General features: G+C 38.4%; 1 protein-coding gene and 1 long non-coding RNA gene across 2 annotated transcripts in view; both read left to right on the plus strand.

Moving 5' to 3' along the window:
* Positions 1-1684: 1684 nt before the first annotated feature.
* LOC118478681 lies at positions 1685-7630 on the plus strand. Its single transcript, XR_004859225.1, has 2 exons — positions 1685-2107; positions 7452-7630. It is a non-coding gene; the product is annotated as an uncharacterized LOC118478681 (long non-coding RNA).
* Positions 7631-8486: 856 nt separating this feature from the next.
* Positions 8487-17868, plus strand: part of LOC101864435 (vinculin) — a gene marked incomplete in the record, with an annotated part of 52283 nt that continues 42901 nt past the window's right edge. The window contains 5 exon segments of the mRNA XM_035972753.1: positions 8487-8642; positions 9467-9635; positions 10973-11124; positions 12856-12928; positions 17258-17406. Of these exon segments, the coding sequence (XP_035828646.1) occupies positions 8616-8642; positions 9467-9635; positions 10973-11124; positions 12856-12928; positions 17258-17406 (570 nt within the window).

The following is a 17868-nucleotide window of genomic DNA, read 5'->3' on the forward strand; positions in this document are numbered from 1 at the left end:
GCAAAGGAGGTGAGGGGGTGGGGGCAGAAAGAGTCAGGAGCCCAGGGGAGGGGGCAAAGGAAGTGAGGGGGTGGGGGCACACAGTGTAGACAAAAGGCAGACGACATAACATTGCTAGAGAGCATGAAAAAGGGTAAAATGAGACAATTTTAAAGAGGCAATGTTTTCCGGCTCTACCCGGATTCGAACCTGGGACCTTTTAAATGAGAAGCTACACCTTAACCTCTAGGCCACGATAGCGAAATCTGTGAGACCGCTGCCTTATTTTTTTCGGTTATGCCAGGTTTTTCGGTTCAGAAAAGTTATTCAGTTTTCGGTTTATTATAACTGTTGTTTTCGGATTAACCGTGTTTGGTTTTTAAAGCTGTCCGGCTGATGGCAGACAGACGTCTCTTTCTTCCCGCGACACACACAAGGGCATAAGCGGCGGATAAAAGTAAAAGTAAAAAGTTTTTTAAACGGGCTCTACGTCTGCTTGTGATTAATACTGAAGTTCTCGCACGAGTTTGTTCACGGTCTCAAAAAGGTGGGACTCTCTGATTGCTTAACGCCTAATTATCATCATCTGGTTTCAGGAATGCATTAAACTACAAATTGGTGAAATGCCACGTCTTCCTCATTTCCTGTAGGGCCGATAACGGCTCCGAGACTTGGAGTCTAATAAATAAAGAACCCCCCCCCCCCCAACAAAATACGTGTATCTGCGTTTGAGATGTGGTGCTACGTACGTAAAATAGCGATGGGCCAGCAGTAACTGAAAAGCAAAAAATACAAACAAGATGAAGTGTGTCCGATTCTCAACACAAGACAAACCTTACTTAACAAATTGAAGTGTAAAAAAAAATAAATTATTACATGTATACAAGAATAATTATGGTCATCATATAAACGCCACCAGACCATTATGAAGGAAAAACTTGAGGCAAGATCATGGGTGACAAAAAGGGCCAAGGGTGTAAAAAGAAGAAGGTGGACCGTTAACACAAAAACAAGGACTAGCCTAAGTATGACAGGGTATAATAATAATAATGATAATAATAATAATATAGTCTAGGCCTAGTACTAGTAAGCAGTATAACGGCATGTATAGTGATCGGTTGGTCATTATAGTTATAGTTATTGCACGTCAATCTCAATGTCAGAGATGACACCTCCAGATTCCAGATACCTTCAGTCAGTCTCACCAGCCAATGATTGAAGCCCGGTTACAACAGACATGTAATAAAAGAAAAATACATGATCTATAATTCTAAAAGGTATGATTGTAGGCCAGGCATTATTAACCCCCCATGTCCAAAGAAACAAACCTAAGTAGATTACTGACTTATTTCAAATCCACACTTTTATGTTAGGAAGAGTCTAATAGAGAGGGTGGTACCGTGCATATACTTACTAATGAATCTTTTTAGCACAGAACTAGCTCTACAAGTCAGGGCCAGGATAGCTGGAGCAAGAGGTGCAAATGTTAGTATTTTGTAAAATCTTATATGTTTGGACTGCTATTTAAAAAACATTCATATCATACTCAAACTGGATCCTCTCCCCCCTCCTAAAAAATCGTCTAGGTCCAGGGTCATACACTCGCTCTCCATATATGGAATGTTGCCGTTTTGAAGAACGAAGACAAAGGAGATAGCCTAATGATACATTTCCTGTTATTAAAAGCAATTGTGTTGTTTATGTCAATCACTTTTGGGACAGTAAAAGGCAATCTTCTCTTCAACCTCAAAAGTTATAAGAGTTACGATTTTTCCAACACACTCCCTTCCCTCTGACCCAGTTACGCTGCTTTCGTGCGCTCAGCAGCTAGCCTAGCCTACCGGAAATCCTCTCGCTTCGCTCGTTCCCGAGTCGAATGTGCTGTTGTATGACTTATGTGTGTGTGTGGTACCGATTCGCCTGTGCACTTAAAACGACACAGGGGAAGTTGGGCTTGGTCAAGTGTGCAGATTTCGTTTCTTGACACACCCAGGACTGCCTATTATAGTCGGCTGGGGATACTTAAGCCGAACACTTTCTAGGCTTGTGGATCAACTACTGCACAGCCAAGATGCCCGTCTTCCACACGAAGACGATAGAGAGTATCTTGGAACCTGTCGCTCAACAGGTAAGAATAAGATTATCACTGCTCACACCCCGCTTGCCCTTTCGCTGTAAGACTGAATCACCTGTGACTGAAAGTGAAAATATCTACCCCTGACCGTTGTGGTAAGATCTGAAGTTGCTTTAATATTGTTGTTCCTTGATTGAATTATTATTGTGTCTTCAGTCTCTCTGTTTCATTTGTTCATCGTCGAATGACGAATGCTCGGCCGAACCTAGCCTACTCACACACAAGTGTGGAACTTTCAGAACTTGGTTCAGGAAACGGGGAGTGCATTGCCGAGCCCAGAGGTACCGGGATTACTCACCCGGCATAGATTTATCTCTACGCTGTGTCTTGTAGGCGTAATCAGTTATGGCATGGTTAGCTAGATCATTGCACACACTACTAAACGACTAAAATACAGCCGAGGCCCCCCCCCCCCCGTAGCCTACATTTTTATGTAATTTTAATAAAAACTAAAAAAACACAGCACAGATGAAGTCTGTTGCTGTTTATATTTTAGGCCTATAATATAGAGCCTAAATTCCAAGTCTGTACTAGATTCTAGATCTATAATCTAGATTCTAGATCTGATCTAGATCTCTATATCTAGACTCTATATCTAGATCCAGATCTAGATTCTAGATTATCTAGATTCTAGATCTAGATCTAGAATCTAGATCTAGATCTAGATTCTAGATATCAAGATCATAATTTCTTTTTAAAAAAATGTTTTCCTCTGTAGATTCTAGGTTTCTACTGCTAGAGATCTAGATCTAGAAAATGTTATGTCTTGGTTTTGTTCTGTTCAGTTTGGCCAGACAAGATGTTTCACCTAATTAATTAAAGACTTGATCCATCATCTAGAAAGTTAAAATTAAGTTGGGTAATGTAGATTTTGTAATTATTCAACTACGAAGTGTATACAGACCCGGTAACCGGGAACAAAGTCACGAAGTATACAGACCCGGTAGGGGAACTCTTTTGTGATTTCGGAAAGTTTCAACGCCCAGCCCCGGTAGAAATCTAGTGTGTGTGTGTGTGTGTGTGTGTGTGTGTGTGTGTGTGTGTGTGTGTGTGAGAGACAGAGAGAGACAGACAGAGAGAGACAGAGAGAGAGAGGGGGTGGGGGTGCTAGCAAAATGTATGACATGCCCCAGTTGGCAGGAGGGAACGAGAGAAAGATAAAGTGGGAAATAGGGAAAGACAGAGACAAAGAAAGAAAGAGAGAAGGCGAGCGATACACAGAGGAGAGAGAGAGAGAGAGAGGGGCAGAGAAATAGAGAGGGTGGCTGCTCGATTAAAATTATGACATTGTTCTTTTCTTCAAATTGTGATTCCTCCAACTCCAAAACGGAGGAAAAACGATCGTTCATCGAAAAGACATCCGCAATCTTCATTTGGATATCTAGATATCTAGATCTAGATCTAGATCGATTTAGGCTAGCCTCGAAACTAGATCAAAGATTTATGTTCGTCTGCCTAGATCTAGATCTAGACCTAGGCCATAAATATCTAGAAGAACCTAGGTTTGCCCTGAGCCAAGAGGGAGCTGAAACTTTCCGAAATCACAAAAGAGTTCCCCTACCGGGTCTGTATACTTTGTGACTTTGTTCCCGGTTACCGGGTCTGTATACACTCCCATTCAACTAAGGTAGATTCTTGTAATTATTCAATAAGGAAGGACTTCCGTAACGAGCGACCACCCCCATCAAACACAATAAAGAAGAGGCCTAGACCTAACCCTAACCCTACCCCTAACCCTAACCCTAACCCTAACCCTAACCCTACCCCTACCCCAAGCCCTCAATTCAGCTGTTTCTCATAGTGGTCACTCGTTACGGAAGTCCTCCCCAATATAATATATATATATATTAAACGAAGTGACTTCTATTTCTCAGAACGTTCAGGAAAATAAAGTTGAACTTTATTTCTCCGAACGGTTTCCGTTCTCGAGATCTTTTGGTTATTTGCGTGATTTAGGCGTCATCCTTTTTTTTGTGCATCGAATTCAGTTTCAAGAGCTAGAGATTTTTAATTGTCTGAATATTCGGATACTTCAGTTGTGGTTGGGGCAACGTTCCCGAACTATACTTTGTTTGAAAATACCTTCAAAAGGTACTGCGAGAAAACAAGACTGATCGGCCTTGGCAGTAACCTATTTTGCATTTAGTCACCCAGCAAAAACTAAAATCCTTCATGTAAAAAAAAATAATCCCCCCCCCCCATGCCTCCCCCGTTCACAGCTTACACACACGCCGACACTCACGCACACACTCACACACACACACACATACATTCACACACACACACACTCACACACAGGCACGGGCCACTCCTTTCACTTATCAACAAGTCTCGAGAACGGAAACCGTTCGGAGAAATATAGTTCAAGTTTATGTTCCAAAACGTTTGGAGAAATAGAGCCGGCCTATATATTAAAATGTGTAATAAGATAATGTGTCTGCATTTTAAAAGTTTATCAAAATTCTGTGTAATAATAGATTTGTACATATGCTGTTAAACAATTTTGTATTTTATTAAGAGAAAAGGACGGTTACCTCTTAGCACACTATAGCCTATAGATGTCAGTGTAAAAAAGATGGCCCTTTAGCCTTTTTGAATTCTGGTACTCATGGTTCAGTTGAAGTGATGAATGAAATGGCCAAAATATGTAAATTTGCAGTGTCCAATGACAAGTCACTACAGCTTTGGAGGTCACCTAACTTTGGCGACCTTTTTCTTGCTAATTTCGTGACCCCCACTTCCTTCAATTTCAATAGCAATATGTCTCGACTTCTAATTCAAATAGACAGATGGGAATTATTTTTTTTCATTTGGGCATGGTCTTAGTGGTATCATCCAAAAGCCGATTTATTTGCCTTGCTTCCAATGAAATAAATATCTATTTTTATCTTGTCTAGAACTCAAGATATTTGTGATTGAAATAAATGAGGTCGCCTGGTTTCTGTGGTGACATTTCATTAGCAAGAAAAATGGCTGCCAAAGTTTGGTAACTCTAATAAATCCAATATCTAAAGAGTCTTTGAAAACTTAAGAATGACATATATTTTGAGCTTTTAATCAATGTTTTTCAGTAAAATTCACATGGAAATGTGTTTTTATATGGACATAGAAGAGGTTTTTAAGCCAAAAAATAAAAAGTTGATTAAAATTTCCAAACTGACGGAAAAATGCCTGTTTCTCTGATTTCGTTATTTTGATGAGCGCCTGATTTCACCACGCTGCCTCTCATTTGTTATTTGCTGCAGTACAGGGTATTCTCTGTGGTTTAGACTGGAGGAAGAAGTCCATGTTTGAGGTCCTGTAGTTGAGAAATAAGTGGTGAAACATGATTGCCAAGGTCTATTTGTTTTAGTTAGTATAAGTTTTACGGCACTTGCGTTTTGCAACACACACAGGTTTTGATTGTAAGTGCCGAAGATTAGAAGTGTTTCAAGAGAGCAAACAAATAAAATAAGAAGGAGGAGAGATAAAAAGGACAATTGTTGTTTGATAGGCCGAAAGAAGCAAACCACACCAGAGCATCCTCCAACAACCCGCTGCCAATGTCTCTCTCAGGTCTGGCACTTTAATGAGAAAAGGGAGGTCATCAGGGTTGGGTTGATTTAAATCAGGTTGATTTAAATCAGTTGATTTTTTTGATTTAAATCAACTTGATTTTTTAAATAAAAATCAGTGATTTAAATCACTTTTTAAAACATTTATTTTTATTCAGTTTTTACATATTTCAACATTCAGAATTCCTTTCCTAGGTCTCATAAAACAGATATAAGGTTTAGTACACTAATATAATCATGCTTAAAAGTCTGCTTTCCCCCCTTTCACTGTAAAATAATACAGTATTCAATTTACTTTTTTTCCCATAATTGAAATCAGAGCTGGGTTAATTTAAATCAGTTGATTTTTTAAATTTTAATCAACTTGATTTTGTGATTTAAATCACTTTAAAAATAATATATTCTGTTTTTACATATTTAAACATTCAGAATTCCTTTCCTTGGTTTCATAAAACAGATATAAAAGGTTTAGTAGACTAATATAATCATGCTTAAAAGTCTGCTTTCCCCCCTGTCACTGTAAAATAATACAGTATTCAATTTTCTTTCTTTTCATAATTGAAAACCAGGGTTGGGTTGATTTAAATCACGTCGATTTAAATCAGTTGATTTTTCAAAATTTAAATCAACTTGATTTTAAAAATAAACCTCAGTGATTTAAATCACTTTTAAAAAATGTATTGTTTTTACGTCTTTAAACATTCAGAATTCCTTTCCTTGGTTTTATAAAACAGATATAAGGTTTAGTAGACTAATATAATCATGCTTAAAAGTCTGCTTTCCCCCCTGTCACTGTAAGTAGTAAATTAATACAGTATTCAATTTACTTTTTTTTCATAATTGAAATTAGCATTTTCTTTTTCTTTTTAGACAAACACAAGCGTGCACACACACACATGCACACTGTAATAAAATACAAGTTTGTCTATGCATAATTACCCCCTCCCCCCCTTTCATTTTAGACTGACATTTTCTTCATTTTTTGTCTGTAGCCATAATTCACTGATAATAGCAGATTAAGGCTTTCTTTCGCAGATGCTTATATTAATCATTAGTTAAAATAAAGACAATGCATTCTGCACTAAAAGAACATACTTTTAGCCACCAAAAATCCCAAACTGTGTCGACATTTTAAAAAAAAATTTAAAAAAAAATTAAAAAATCTGATTTAAATTTAAAAAATCAATTTTTAAAATTTTTATTTTAAAAAATCAAAAAATCACCAACCCTGGAGGTCATGTAGGTGTTGGGTTAGTGTCTCTTGAGACTCCCTGTCCAAGGGAATGAAATTTAGTGAAAATATAATTTCCTTTTTGAAAGTGAAGATTCTTTCTCATTTTGACCTTTAAATTTGACTGTCTTTTCCTTTGGTAGATCGAAGGAGTTAATTTTATCATAATATTATATATATAATAATGGTCTGATTTTGCGTTCATCTTTGGAGATGATTCTGACAGTTTTCTTTTAAACTGCCACTCTTACCAGTTTTATTGTGCCTGCTTTTGTATGAATCTTAATGTTTTGACTATTCATAGGACTTGGAATGAATGTTTCTCGAAATTTTACGTGTTTATTATAACTTGCTGTTTTTAAAACAGTTTAAATTTTATGATCATGGTATATGGAATGTTTTAAATATATAAATCGTTATATATTTGAAATTTTTTTGTTTTTATAAATCGGGGCATTTTAAATGTTTAGTTTGATAAATCATGATATTTAAAATATTTTGATTTTTATAAAGACTGTCGTCTTAAATGGAATATAATCTCTGACATCTTCAGGTCTCCCGACTGGTTATCCTTCATGAAGAGGCAGAAGATGGAAACGCCATGCCGGACCTTGCCCACCCGGTGCAAGTGGTCAAGCTGGCTGTGGATAACTTGGTCAAGGTATGCTGTACCCCCCAATTTTTTTTTTTTCAAAAAAGAAAACATGAAAATATATGGGGGAAAAAAAAAAATTAAAAGCAGAAAATGAAATGGAAAAACAAAATGGAGATAATAATTTAAAAAAAAAGGTTATAGAAATAAAGGTGAAGAGCATATATAAGCTGGGGGTTGGACGAGTGGTCCAAAATTGATAAACTTGTTTGGGGGGGGGGGGGGGGGGGGTGAAAGTTGTTAGATGGGGTGTGAATGAGTGGATAGGTGGGTGTGAGTGGATGAAAATGGTTGGATGGGGTATGAATGGGCGTGTGGGTGGGTGGGGCTGTAAGTGATGCATAAATCTTTGTCTTTTTAAGAGTTTATGTTATGTTGTAAGAGAAGGTTTTTGTTTTAAGGCCTTAAGGTGAGAGTTAGTCTTTGCCGTAAGAATTTATGTTGTAAGAGTTGGTTTTTGTCTTAAGAGTTAATATTGTAAGTGTTGGTCTTTGTCTTAAAGAGTTTATTTTATGTTGTAAGTGCTCTGGTGTGGTTTTGTTCTTCTTTCCTATCAAATACTTATCTCCTTATCTCTCCTCCTTCCTTTTTGTGTTTGTTACTTTCTTGTAACACCTCCAATCTTCAGCACTTACATGGCCTATTTGTGTTGCAAGTGCCATGAAACTTGTATTAAAACAAAAAAAAAAAAGAAAAGAAAAAGAAAGTGTATCCAAGAACTGAATCTTTTTTTGTTTTTTTGTTTTTCCATGGGTGGTTGGCGGGTGCTCTGGTGTGGTTTGCTTCTTCTTTCCTATCAAACATCTATTATCTTTATCTCCCCTCCTTCTATTTTGTGTTTGTTATTCTCTTGTAACACCTCTAATATTTGGCACTTATATGACCTTATTGTGTTGCAAGTGCCATAAAACACTTACTAAAACTTAAACTTTGTTTTTCCCCTCAGGAATCTTACAGGGCACCTCATCTCTACTCCTGGCATTTGACGAGTCAGAAGTTCGGAAGATTATCCGCGTGTGCAAGAGTGTGTTGGAGTATCTGGCCATCACAGAAGTTGTCGACAGGATGGAAGACCTGGTCACTTTTGTCAAAGTACGTGCGTGGTTGGTTGGTGGGTGTTCTGGTGTGGTTTGCTCCTTCTTTCCTATCAAACATCTATCGTCCTGATCTCCCCTCCTTCTTTTTTGTGTTTGTTACTTTCTTGTGACACTTCTAATCTTCAGCGCTTATTTGACCTTATTGTGTTGCAAGTGCCGTAAAACTCTTACTAAAACTTAAAAAAGTATGTACAATGTTGTTGTTTTTTGCCACAGGCGTTTATTTCACTGTTGTCGTGCTCTCGCTTTATAGTTACTGATATTTGACCATTTTTCATTCGCACTTTTCTTTTATTGAATTTTGATTTATTTGTTCCTCCTTCCTCCTGTCTTTTACAAAAATTGGCAGCTTTGGGCAGTTGTATATGGCACTCACTGGTGCTCCTCTTTGTGTGTGCCTCAGTTAAGTTGTTTTCTATGCTTGTAAATAATAATAATACTCATTTTAACAATAATGATAATAAAAATAATATGATGATGATGATGATGTTTATAATGCAGATAATTTCTGCAATACAGCTTTAGGCTCTTTACTCAACCTTCAAAGTTCATCTCAACACAAAACTTGTTGTGTTTATTACTTTCTTGACTTGTAACACCTCTAACCTTCGGCACTTATTATTCTTATTTGATCCAACTACTGTGTTGCAAGTGCTGCGAAACTCTGATGTAATAAAACTCTGATGTGGTAAAGATGTGGTAAAACTCTGATGTGATAAAGATGTGATAAAACTCTGATGTGATAAAACTCTGATGTGATAAAACTCTGATGTGATAAAACTCTGATGGACTGAATGGGCTGAATTGTGCCTCCCTCAGAACCTGAGCCCGGTGCTGACCAAGATGACCAAAGAGGTGGACAACCGGGAGAAGGAGCTGACCCATCAGGTGCACCGCGACATGCTGGTGCGCTCGCTGGAGCAGGTCAAGGTGCTCACCCCTGTGCTCATCAGCGGCATCAAGATCTTCATCACCGCCGGCCAGTCGGGTAGGGGCATGCGCGCTGTTGTTGTTGTTGGTGATGGTGATGGTGTTGTTGTTGTTGTTGGTGGTTGTTGTTGTTGTTGTTGTTGTTGTTTTGTTGCTGTTGTTGTTGTTGTTCTGTTGTTGTTGTTGTTGTTCTGTTGCTGTTGTTGCTGTTGTTCTGTTGCTGTTGCTGTTGTTGTTGTTGTTCTGTTGCTGTTGTTGTTGTTGCTGTTGTTCTGTTGCTGTTGTTGTTCTGTTGTTGCTGTTGTTGTTCTGTTGCTGTTGTTGTTGTTGTTCTGTTGCTGTTGTTGTTGTTGCTGTTGTTCTGTTGCTGTTGTTGCTGTTGTTCTGTTGCTGTTGCTGTTGTTGTTGTTGCTGTTGTTCTGTTGCTGTTGTTGTTGTTCTGTTACTGTTGTTGCTGTTGCTGTTGTTCTGTTGCTGTTGTTGTTCTGTTGCTGTTGTTGTTGCTGTTGTTCTGTTGCTGTTGTTGTTCTGTTGCTGTTGTTGTTCTGTTGCTGCTGCTGCTGCTGCTGTTGTTGTTGAACTTCTTCTTCTCCTTATTTTTCTTCTTCTTTCAAAGTTGTGAAGGTTGGAGATAGTGGATGGTTGGCAGGTGCTTTGCGGTAGCTTACTCCTTCTTTCCTATCAAACGTTTATACCTTTTCCTTTTCTGTGTATATGTGACTCTACATGTATAGTATAGAATGGGTGGTTGGCGGGTGCTCTGGTGTGGTTTGCTCCTTTTGTCCTATCAAACATCTATCGTCCTTATCTCCCCTTCTTCTTTTTTCTGTTTGTTACTCTCCTGTAACACCTCTAATCTTCTGGCGCTCATATGACCTTATGCAGTTGCGAGTGCCGTAAAACTCTTACTAAAACTAAACTAACTACATGTATAGTACCACTCTAATCTTCAGCACTCATGTACCCTGTTTGTGTTGCAAGTGTTGTAAAACTCTTACAAAAACTAAGGTTTAGAATGTGTTTGTGCCATGCGTTGTTGAGCAAGTATTCTGTGTGTCAAAAATGCGTATATATGTGTGTATGTATTGTCGGTGTTGGAACATATTGTTTGACTGTCAAAAATGTGCACTGTGGGGGAATGGTTGGAGGGTGCCACTGGTAAGTCCTATTTCTCTACTTTCCTTCTTTTGTTTCTGTTTGTCTGTCTGTCTGTCTGTCTTTTACTTTTTCTTGGCACTAGACGACCATGATGGTTGTGTCGATGTGCTTTTCCCTACTCAAACAAACAAACAGACAGACAGACAGACGGAAAGAAACAAACAAGTGTATGTGCGTGATGTGAACGCTGCTTTACCCCCCCCCCCCCCTCCCCCTGTGTGTGTGTGTGTGTTGCAGGCCAAGGTCTGAAGGAAGCCCAGAACAACCGCGACTACACGGTGCGCAAGATGTCGGACGAGATCCACGAGATTATCCGCGTGCTGCAGCTGACCACGTACGACGAGGAGGAATGGGACGCTGACGACCTGACCGTCATGAAGAAGGCACAGGTGGGTCAATCAGGGACTGGTGTTTTCAGGAGAGAGAAAAAGCTCTTCCATTTTTAAAAGCAATTAATTGTACCTACTTTTTTTTTCTTTTTTTTTTCTTACTCTTTTCAATATTTGGTTGCTTTTAAGCACAAAGGGGCAATCCCGAAAAAATGCTGTTTTGAGAAATTTGAAGGTAAAGTTTTTGCCCCTTGTTCAGTTTCTTTAACTCATTCGCTACGCCGAGCCGTGAGGGGCGGCGCGGCTAAAGTGCCGTGCCGTCAGTACGCTAAGCCGCCCCCGGCAGCTCGAGAACCAATCTTCAATTTTAGCTTAGATTCTATTCCAATCCGCATTTCCATGTTAAAATAAAGGTCATAATATAATGTTGACTTACGGGTCAAGCATTTCCACTGAAAATTGGAAGTTTAGATTCTGTTTTGAAACGCGATTTCGTAGTTTATTCGACTTTGTTTTATGGCGATGCCAAAATTATAGCCCGGACACCAGTCTTAGTAATTTTACACAACAAAATCTATCATTATTTTACCCACTAAAGAAATGTTGGACTCTTTTTTTATAATATTGATACGATTGGACTCATATTGCCAATGCACTGTTATTGAGAAATCAATATTTTTGAGTGCTAGATCTAGGTTGCTAGATCTAAATTGTCAAAATATTTTTTTCTCCCCAAAATCACTACTTTTTGATGAAATTACACAAAAAGTGCCACTCAAGACATGTATAGATTTATTCCAAATGCAATTCTGAATAATTCCATATAAGATACGAGTGGTTTTTTTTTCTGTTTGTAATCGTTTTTCAAGATTATAAATTTTTTTTTTTCCAATATCGGATGTTAAGATCCAAATGTACAAATATTATGGAATCTATGTAAATAACTGGAAACTTTTCAATATTTTCCAGTTCTATATTCATTTATGGTTATTTTGATGTATCATTTGACTAGGTGTAAACATATTTTTTGAGTTTCACCAAAGATTATTAATTTTTTATTTTCAAATTTTATCTGCATCCAATCAAAATTGTATTGCATAATCGCCTCTTACAGGAACCAAAGTTGAAAAATACATAAATAAACATTACAGATGTATTCTACAAAACCATACTGAAAATATTGGTATAAAATACGTTGATATTTATTTGAATTTGTGGCCCCAAAGACCTTTTTACTGCGCACTAGTCATCTTCTCATTCGCCCTCCCGAAAAAATTCGTCCACAAGCCGAAAATAGTACGTAGCGAATGAGTTAAAAGACAAGGAGAGTTTTCTCTATAACCATACAAATATACACACCAATGAAACCAAACTTTTCTTATAGGTAGGGAAATGCCTACTTTTGGTGTAGGTCAAGAATTCTGGAAACCCTCGAAATCTGGGTTAGCCTGCTCGTCCTCAAAAGCGACCATTTAGAATTTGAATTTTGAAAAAATATTTTTTGAGCACATGCAAGCGATATCACAGATGAACACTTTGCAGTCACACAGCCAGCAGTTCAAAATACCCCTTCTGGTCACCCAGCCAGGAGAGTGACTGCAATGGACTTGTCGGGCCTGTTACAGAACTGCGTCAAGTGATGGGAACAGATAATTTTCACCGTCGCATCATTGCGGCAAGTGACCGCAAATTGTTAATAAACTGCAGTTTCAAAAAAATAAATTTAAGCTTAACACTTTTTTAACAGCTGGCTGACAAAATAATATTGTGTCCTCTGACATTTTTTTCCAGAACGCTATTGAGGGCAAGATGAAGCCTGCCCACGACTGGCTTGCCGATCCGGCTGCTCTGGTTGGAAGCCTCGGTGAGTCTAAGAGTAACGTCCCCTGACGTGTAAATACCGCCAGCAGGGAGATGAAAAACCCCCTTGTGGGTGGTTGGTGGGTGCTCTGGTGTGGTTTGCTCCTTCTTTCCTATCAAACATCTATCGTCCTTATCTCTCCTCCTTTTTTTTTGTTTGTTGCTCTCTTGTAACGCCTCGAATCTTCGGCAGTTATATGACTTTATTGTGTTGCAAGTGCCGTAAAACTCATACTTAAAAAAAAAAAAAGGAGAAAAACCCTTAAGTGATGGACGCGATGTTTGTCGATGGTTTCAACCCTGATCCAGTGATGATGATGATGGTACAGAAAAGAAAGTGTCTTTAAACTTAAGCAGCTGTTTCTTTCTGTGGTTTAAGACATTTTTCATCTATTTTTGCCTTTTAGAAGTTGATGTTTCGCCGCTTATACTTGTCCTGAATGCTGTTGCTGTCTTCTTGTGTTCACCGCTGACTCAGCGTGTTATATTATTGTTACATACAAAGTTATAACCTTGTCACCTGAATCGAAAGCTTTCAAATGCAGTGTGCAACTTTAATGAATTCTACAGAGAATGTAGGTAAGATTGACCCCTGACCCTGTTCTGCTATTGGTTCCTTTGTTCCGACCTTTTACTAGATTTCACCTCAACCCTCATCATAATTCGCCTTCATTCCCGGTGGCTATGACAAATAATTTATCTTCCCTCCTGGAGGCTATGACTAATAATTTATCTTCACTCCTGGGGCTATGACTAATGATTTATCCTTACTCCTTGGGGCTATGACAAATAATTTATCCTTACTTCTGGTGGCTATGACAAAGAGTTCTCGCCTCTACTTTTGCTGCTCGGCAAAAGGCCAGCCAGATTTTAGCGAAAGGTTTTAGCAGGGGGTTAATGGGTTAACAACAAATTACAAATGACGACTTGTCTGTTTGTAAAGGGTTAGTTGTGATTGCTGTGGCTGTATTTTGCTACATGAACCTCCCTGTAAAAATAATGACACAGCTGATGCACAACAAGCTCCTATTTCTCTTCTAACCTCAAGTGTCCCTAGCATAGCTGCCAATCAGTACGTTGACTAACATTTAATACGTTTTTGACGCTCTGAGTACGAAAGTCTGTTTTTGTATTTGCCGAAAATATATATTCTGTTTTCTAGCGTTGTTCCTCATGAATTTGCCGAAGCTGAAGAAAAATTATGAACTTTAAAGGAGGGATTTGTAAATAATAATGAGAACAAAGTCCAAGGGTCAAATGGAGAGATCTTGTGCTGCAGGTCTTTTTTGTACAACTTGAATTTATTGAGTGTAGAAACGTGTGTGAAGGGTTTGAAGTGGGGTTACCGGCCAATGTCCACCATTGTGATCCGCAGCGTGGGTAGAGTATCTTTTTGTTTTGAGAAGTAGGCAGCTATGATTGTGTAGTTATCCACTAGTAACTTATTATCTGGGTTCTTTTCAGAGTCTATCTGCTGACAACTTTTATGAGTGCGGGCTCTGTAAATGTTTGATCTCTAAGAATTAAAGTTCACTGATACAATACTGACACTGAAAAAAAAAAGTAGCCAGTTTTTACTAATAATGGAAGGTTCTTAATAATAATAATAATCAAACTGTTGAAGGCGACCTTACCCTGTGGGTGGTTGGTCGGTGCTCTGGTGTGGTTTGCTCCTTCCTTCCTATCAAACATCTGTCATCCTGATCTCTCCTCCTTCTTTCCTATCAAACATCTATCGTCCTTATCTCCCCTCCTTCTCTCCTATCAAACATCTATCATTCTTGTCTCTCCTCCTTTCTCCTTCTTTCCTATCAAACATCTATCGTCCTTATCTCTCCTCCTTCTTTCCTATCAAACATCTATCGTCCTTATCTCTCCTCCTTCTCTCCTATCAAACATGTATCGCCCTGATCTCTCCTCCTTCTTTCCTATCAAACATCTATCGTCCTTATCTCTCCTCCTTCTCTCCTATCAAACATCTATCGTCCTGATCTCTCCTCCTTCTCTCCTATCAAACATCTATCGTCTTTATCTCTCCTCCTTCTTTCCTATCAAACATCTATCGTCTTTATCTCTCCTCCTTCTTTCCTATCAAACATCTATCGTCTTTATCTCTCCTCCTTCTTTTGTGTTTGTTACTCTCTTGTAACACCTCTAATCTTCGGCACTTATATGACCTTATTGTGTTGCAAATGCCGTAAAACTCTTGCTAAAACTAAACTAAAAACTCTTACTAAAACTAAAGCGCTGGAAAAAAAAAGTAGCCGGTTATTTAATAATGGAAGGTTCTTAATAAATAATAATAATAATCCAAACTGTTGAAGGAGACCTTTCTTTGTGGTCAACTGGAATTTGTTTCCACGAAGGCTTTCTAATCTTTACCCAGTGTGCTGTCTTGACACCTAACAACGACGTGTAGTGAACAAAATCTCCCCTCCCATGCCCCTTTCCCCCTGCATTTTTTTTGTGTGGACGTATTGTCATTTTTGTAAAACACTTTTTTATGTTGCTGTTTAAAAAAAGAATTTATTTTGTGTGATTACGTATTCACGAGCCAATTTTGTTGCTGTTGTCGTGTTTTCATCAGACTTAAAAAAAAAATTTATTGGGATTTCAATTTTGTGAGCTAGGAGACACTTATGAAAATGTACACACACGATTTATAGCTCGGGGATTGTCAGTTCCTTCCCCTTTCACATGCGTCTAAAATTCTTTCCTGATCGTAGATGCTCTGCTAACTCGTTGTGGTTTAAGTCTCTTGCGACCAATATCGTTGTCTTTTGTCCTTAACCCATCTCTATAATTTCGTCTAAATTGGTTTTCTGCTGAGTTTCATTAATGGTATTTTTGAACGTGGTATGCTTTGTCCCTCCTTTAGTTTCCAGTTTCCCTCAATTTGTATGTCGTGTTGATTTGCTTGTCTTTACTCAAAAAAAAGAAAAAAGAAAGAAAGAAAGAAACAAATAAAGAAATAAAGAAATGAATATTTGGTAGAAAGGGTCGGAAGTCCACCTGCTAAATGATCTAAATTGTGTGGATAGGAGCGTAAAAACACCTACATTTAAACGCCTTATTTTAACAAACAAATATGTGTTTATGTTCAAAGCTAGAATTGGAAGTGTGTAATATTTTGAAAAGAAAACTTGCGTTGCTCACAGCGACACATTCTGTTATCTTGTAGTGTGTATGTCAGTGTGTGGGTGGTTGGTGGGTGCTCTTGTGTGGAATGCTCCTTCTTTCCTATCAAACATCTATCGTCCTAATCTCTCCATGTTTTTTGTGTATGTTACTCTCTTGTAACACATCTATTCATCGACACTAATATGACCTTATTGTGTTGTAAGTGCTGTAAAACTCTTACGAAAAAAAAAAGTATTTCCGTGCCTCTGGTGTGCGTGCGAGTTTTCTTCCTGAGTTGTAACAAAACGTCTTAATAGTAATGATAACTCGGATGACATTGCAATGGTGTCGGGGCACAGATGGGCTGCCTACCACGAAGCCTGTTTTGCAGGAGAGGCTGAGAAAACTGTTGACTAACGAATTGTCACAGACCACATCTGCTCAAATTTCATGTTGATATTTCACGTCGATATTTCACGCACTTGTCTGTCTTTGTTGAGAATTTTTACACCATTTACTGACATGAATTATTTGATGCTTTACAGTAAGTTGAAACTTAGGGTTTTAGAAAATCCAATTATCTAAAGAAAGATGTTGGAGGGCGCCACCTGTAGGTCCTGCTTCTTTTCTCTGCTGTTGTTTCTGTCTGTCTGTGTTGCTTTATCCATGCATGAAATGAGTGTGGCAGCTGGTAACGTCTGGTCTGTAACTTCTCTTCCTTTGTGGATAATAAAGGTCATCATCAGCTCTTGAGAGACCAACTGTAATTAAATGAACGCTGGTGTGTCCATGTGCTTATTTTACCTTTAACAAACAAAGCATAAGTTAAGAAAAATAATAGTAATAATAAAAGTTACGTTTATATATCACATACTACCAGGAAAATGCTCAATAAGGCATTACAAAGCACAAATGAAATGATATAGCTCAAATTGTGATCCTTTCTCTTTTTCTTTTTCTCTCTTTCCCTCTTTCTATTTTTCTCTCTTTCTGTCTTTCTGTCTTTCTCGCTGTGTCTGTCTCTGTGTCTGTCTGTCTGTCTGTCTGTCTGTCTGTCTGTCTGTCTGTCTGTCTGTCTGTCTCTTTCTTTCTCCCCTGTCTCTTTCTTTCTCCCCCCCCCCAGTTTTACTGATATATTTATTTAATTGATCAGAAAAGTTCACTTGTTTCAATAAAACAATAATAAAACTATTTTGACGTGGCTGGCGTGCAGGTGACAAGGCCCTCCGACAGATCATCGACGACTCGCGCAAGATTGCTGAGCGCTGCACCAACCCGGCCGACCGCGACATGATTCTACGCAGTGCCGGGGATGTGGAGAGTATGGTCAACGCTTTGTCGGAGCTCAGGCAGCAGGGCAAGGTAAGCAGTTGGAGGTTGTTTTTTTTTAAATTTTTGGGTGGGATGAGGTGGGGGCAAGTAAGATCTGGAGGATTTATCTGTTAGTTTGTTCTTTTTTCTTTTTCTTTTTGGGGACAAGTTAAGGGTCTGGGTGGCTTTGTTTTTGTTTTTGTGGCTTTTTTTCCTATTAAAAAAAAAAAAAAGATTATATGATGATATTTTTATGTCTTTTTGACACAATTTATATCAGGGCCAACCCGGTCTTCATCACCTATATAACGTGTTTGTGTTGCAAGTGCTGTAATAAAACTCTTCTTCAACCTAACCACGAACTGTTGTACTTTTTTTCCTCACCAGGGAACAGCAGCTGCGATTATCATAAAACAGCAACAATCAAACCGTAAACCGTTGTACTTTTTTCTCCTCGCCAGAGCAACAGCATTTGCGATTACTGTAAAACTCCAACAGGCAAACTGTAAACTA

Source organism: Aplysia californica, unplaced genomic scaffold, assembly GCF_000002075.1.
Source record: "Aplysia californica isolate F4 #8 unplaced genomic scaffold, AplCal3.0 scaffold00024, whole genome shotgun sequence".
NCBI classification, from domain to species: domain Eukaryota; kingdom Metazoa; phylum Mollusca; class Gastropoda; order Aplysiida; family Aplysiidae; genus Aplysia; species Aplysia californica.